The sequence below is a fragment of the Quercus robur genome, chromosome 6, assembly GCF_932294415.1.
Source record: "Quercus robur chromosome 6, dhQueRobu3.1, whole genome shotgun sequence".
NCBI lineage: Eukaryota > Viridiplantae > Streptophyta > Magnoliopsida > Fagales > Fagaceae > Quercus > Quercus robur.
This window is the reverse complement of record NC_065539.1, coordinates 6,356,953-6,359,864: the sequence shown is the minus strand read 5'-3', so window position 1 is coordinate 6,359,864 and position 2,912 is coordinate 6,356,953. Positions and strand designations below refer to the sequence as shown.

The following is a 2,912-nucleotide window of genomic DNA, read 5'->3' as shown; positions in this document are numbered from 1 at the left end:
TAAATCCCAATTACTAGGTTTGATACTCAAAATCTACCTAAATTAATTACAAATATATACGATATTATTAGCTTGACTTTAGATGTCACCATATATATTACAATTAGCAATTTAATCTCTCATATCTCTCTATCTCAAACAACACTTCTAAAAAAGGCAAATCTCCTCCCTCAAAGTTCATTTGTAAAGGCAAATTTCTTTAGATCTCTCTTCATGGTTTTACTGCGACAGGTAACATATCCTTTTCGGGTTTATGTGTGCACCATTTTTTTTTTTTTTTTTGGGTGATCTTATATTAGCTTGCTTCATTTCTTGATTATATACGTGTAGTTAGAACGAGACATGCAACAATTTCAGCGTTACTATAAGTCGGGAACATGTACAATACAAAATAGGTTCCCTCTAGGAGTTACCTCAACCAATACCATCAGCCATAAATATTCATTCTCTAAACCAAAATCAAAAGCTGAGGCCAAACAAGTCGCTGCAAAGAAACACAGTGAGGCAGAGAGGAGACGAAGGATGCGAATCAATGGTCAATACGCCACTCTGCGTGATATCCTCCCGAACTTAGTCAAAGTAAGTACAAAGATTCATACAAATAGTAATTTCATCATCAACTTTGTTTCTTCGATCTTCGTTATTAGCAATATCAAAACTTGTAACAATTAAAGTGGTAAATTGCGATTAGAGTAATTAATTTTTAGGACACATTTTTTTCACAATTATTGAAGTGGTAAATTGTGATTAGAGCAATGTTATTTTCATATAGGTCCATTATTGAGTCATTAACGCAATATTTATTAGTACTAATGTTATCAGAAGAGTTGTAATTTTTTTTGTAATCCTTTTTTTTTTATTGTTGGGTAATTTTACAAACAATAGATGGACAAGGCGACCGTGCTTGCAGAGACGGTTCGGCAAGTGAGGGAGTTGAGGAAGACTGTTTCGGATTTGGAAGGAGTTTGTGGTGGTAGCGGTAAGGATTGTGTGTTCCCTGGAGGGGCTGACAAGTTGAGTTTGGAAAACGGTGATGGTGATGATGACAAGGGGCTGGTCAAGGTCACATTTAGCTGTGAGGATAGGCCAGGGTTGATATCAGCCGTGGCAAGGACACTGAGGTCTATGAAAGGGAGGGTGGTGAAGTTTGAGATGGTAACACTAGGTGGAAGGACTAAAAGTGTGTTGTGGGTTCAAGGGCTGAGTGGTGGCAATGAAGGGATTGGAATGCTAAGAAGAGCTTTGAAGGTAGTCATTGACAGGCCCAATTTGCCAGGGATTAGCAAGAGGTCACGGCTCACTTGATGATTATAAGACTGAAAAAAATGGGATGCTGAGGTAAATTGTGTGGAATCAGGGAGGGGGGATTGTATCAATTATAAGACTGAAAAAAATAATAATAGTTAAGATTGTAGGTATAGGGGATTCGGACATGGTAGCTAGCTAGGATTTCATTAGGAGGCATTATAATATAATGTATATCTGGTTTGACATGGTTAACTTACTTTACCTACTTACCTTCGGTTATAGGAAAACACCTTTAGATTATACATGAAGTCCATAGCTATAAAGATTCGTTGTTTAAAAGGCTGTGATAATAGAATACTAATGAAAAATATGCTAGTTTCTTATTTTGAATAATTGAATTTCTATCTCTTGTTTCAATGCTCCTTCCTTCTTTATTTCCACGTCAAGTTGTCATACAAAACACACCCATATTTTGTTTTGGTAAAAATTAAAATTAAATGTTCCATGCTTTGTTAATTTTAAGTTTGACAGATTTCACCTTGATAAAGAAATGAAAAATTATAATACTTCTTGATAAAGTGCTACTTTTTTAGTGGTGGTGACGATGACGATGACAACTAAATGTACAATACTTTGTTAATTTTAAGTTTGATAGGAAGCACATTAATAAAAAAGAAAAAAAAAATTAGAGTAGTTCATGACTATAATTTATAAAGTACTATTTAATAATAATAATAATAATAATAATAATAATAATAATAATAATTAGTTGGAAAGTGTGGTGGGATCATGGTTGTCAAAATCGCGATCCGGATCGTAAAATCGCACGATTTTACGATCCCACCTCACCAAAAAGTTTAAAATCGTAGCAAGATCGCAAAAATGGTAGGATCGTATGTAGGATCGTGTAGGATCGCATAGGATCGTAGGATCGTATGGGATCCTACTGATCTTACCGATCCTACCATTTGGATTGATTTTTTTTTTTTTTTTTAAGTGGGATTCATTTGGATTAAGATAATCCACCAAAACCCATAAGCTCAACGGGTTATCAAAAACCCAATAATGAATTGAAGTCCCAAATTTACCCCTATGTCAATATAAAATCTCAAAAAAACCTATAATACTTAAGTTTAATGTTTTCAAAAACAAAACCTAAAATTTTTAGATGATGAAATGGGATATGATAATGACAGTGATTAGATTAGAAGAACCTTAAAATGGGAATTCTCTTTTGGATTTCATATTTGTAATTAGTTAGTTTACCTTAGATTGAGAATTCTCTTTTAGATTACATATTGTAAATTTGTAGTTAGTTAGTTTTTATATGCTAACTAGCCTAACTTATTTTGGATTTAGAACTTAGAATTTGGAAAACACTTTCCATATGTGTAGATAATATTTTGGTACTTAGTTGCTACTTAAACATGTACTGAATTTTTTAGATACATTATGTCAAAAGTTAAATATATTTTGTTTCGTTAGAATTACATAAGAAAGATGTAGTGCGTGCAAATTACATTTTATGATGCAATTTTTTTTTTTAATGGATGGATTCATATTTTAAGTGATTATATAATATACAAAGTCACTATCAATAGGTTTTTTGCTTAAAATATGAAAATAGGTAGGATCTTACGATCCATGATTCGATCCTACGATTC

At 32.9% G+C, this 2,912-nt stretch overlaps 1 protein-coding gene across 1 annotated transcript; it reads left to right on the top strand.

The window, feature by feature from the left end:
* Positions 1-342: 342 nt before the first annotated feature.
* Positions 343-1,635, top strand: LOC126689791 (transcription factor bHLH131-like). Its single transcript, XM_050384969.1, has 2 exons — positions 343-579; positions 886-1,635. Exons 1-2 carry the CDS (start codon positions 343-345, stop codon positions 1,303-1,305), a joined length of 657 nt encoding a protein of 218 aa, XP_050240926.1. The 3' UTR covers positions 1,306-1,635.
* The last annotated feature ends 1,277 nt before the right edge of the window (positions 1,636-2,912 follow it).

Bases quoted from the DNA above. Each gene is read 5' to 3' on its own strand.
- LOC126689791 (XM_050384969.1), top strand. From the start codon at position 343: ATGCAACAATTTCAGCGTTACTATAAGTCGGGAACATGTACAATACAA. The intron at 580-885 runs GTAAGTACAAAG...TACAAACAATAG, and splicing joins TCCTCCCGAACTTAGTCAAA to ATGGACAAGGCGACCGTGCT.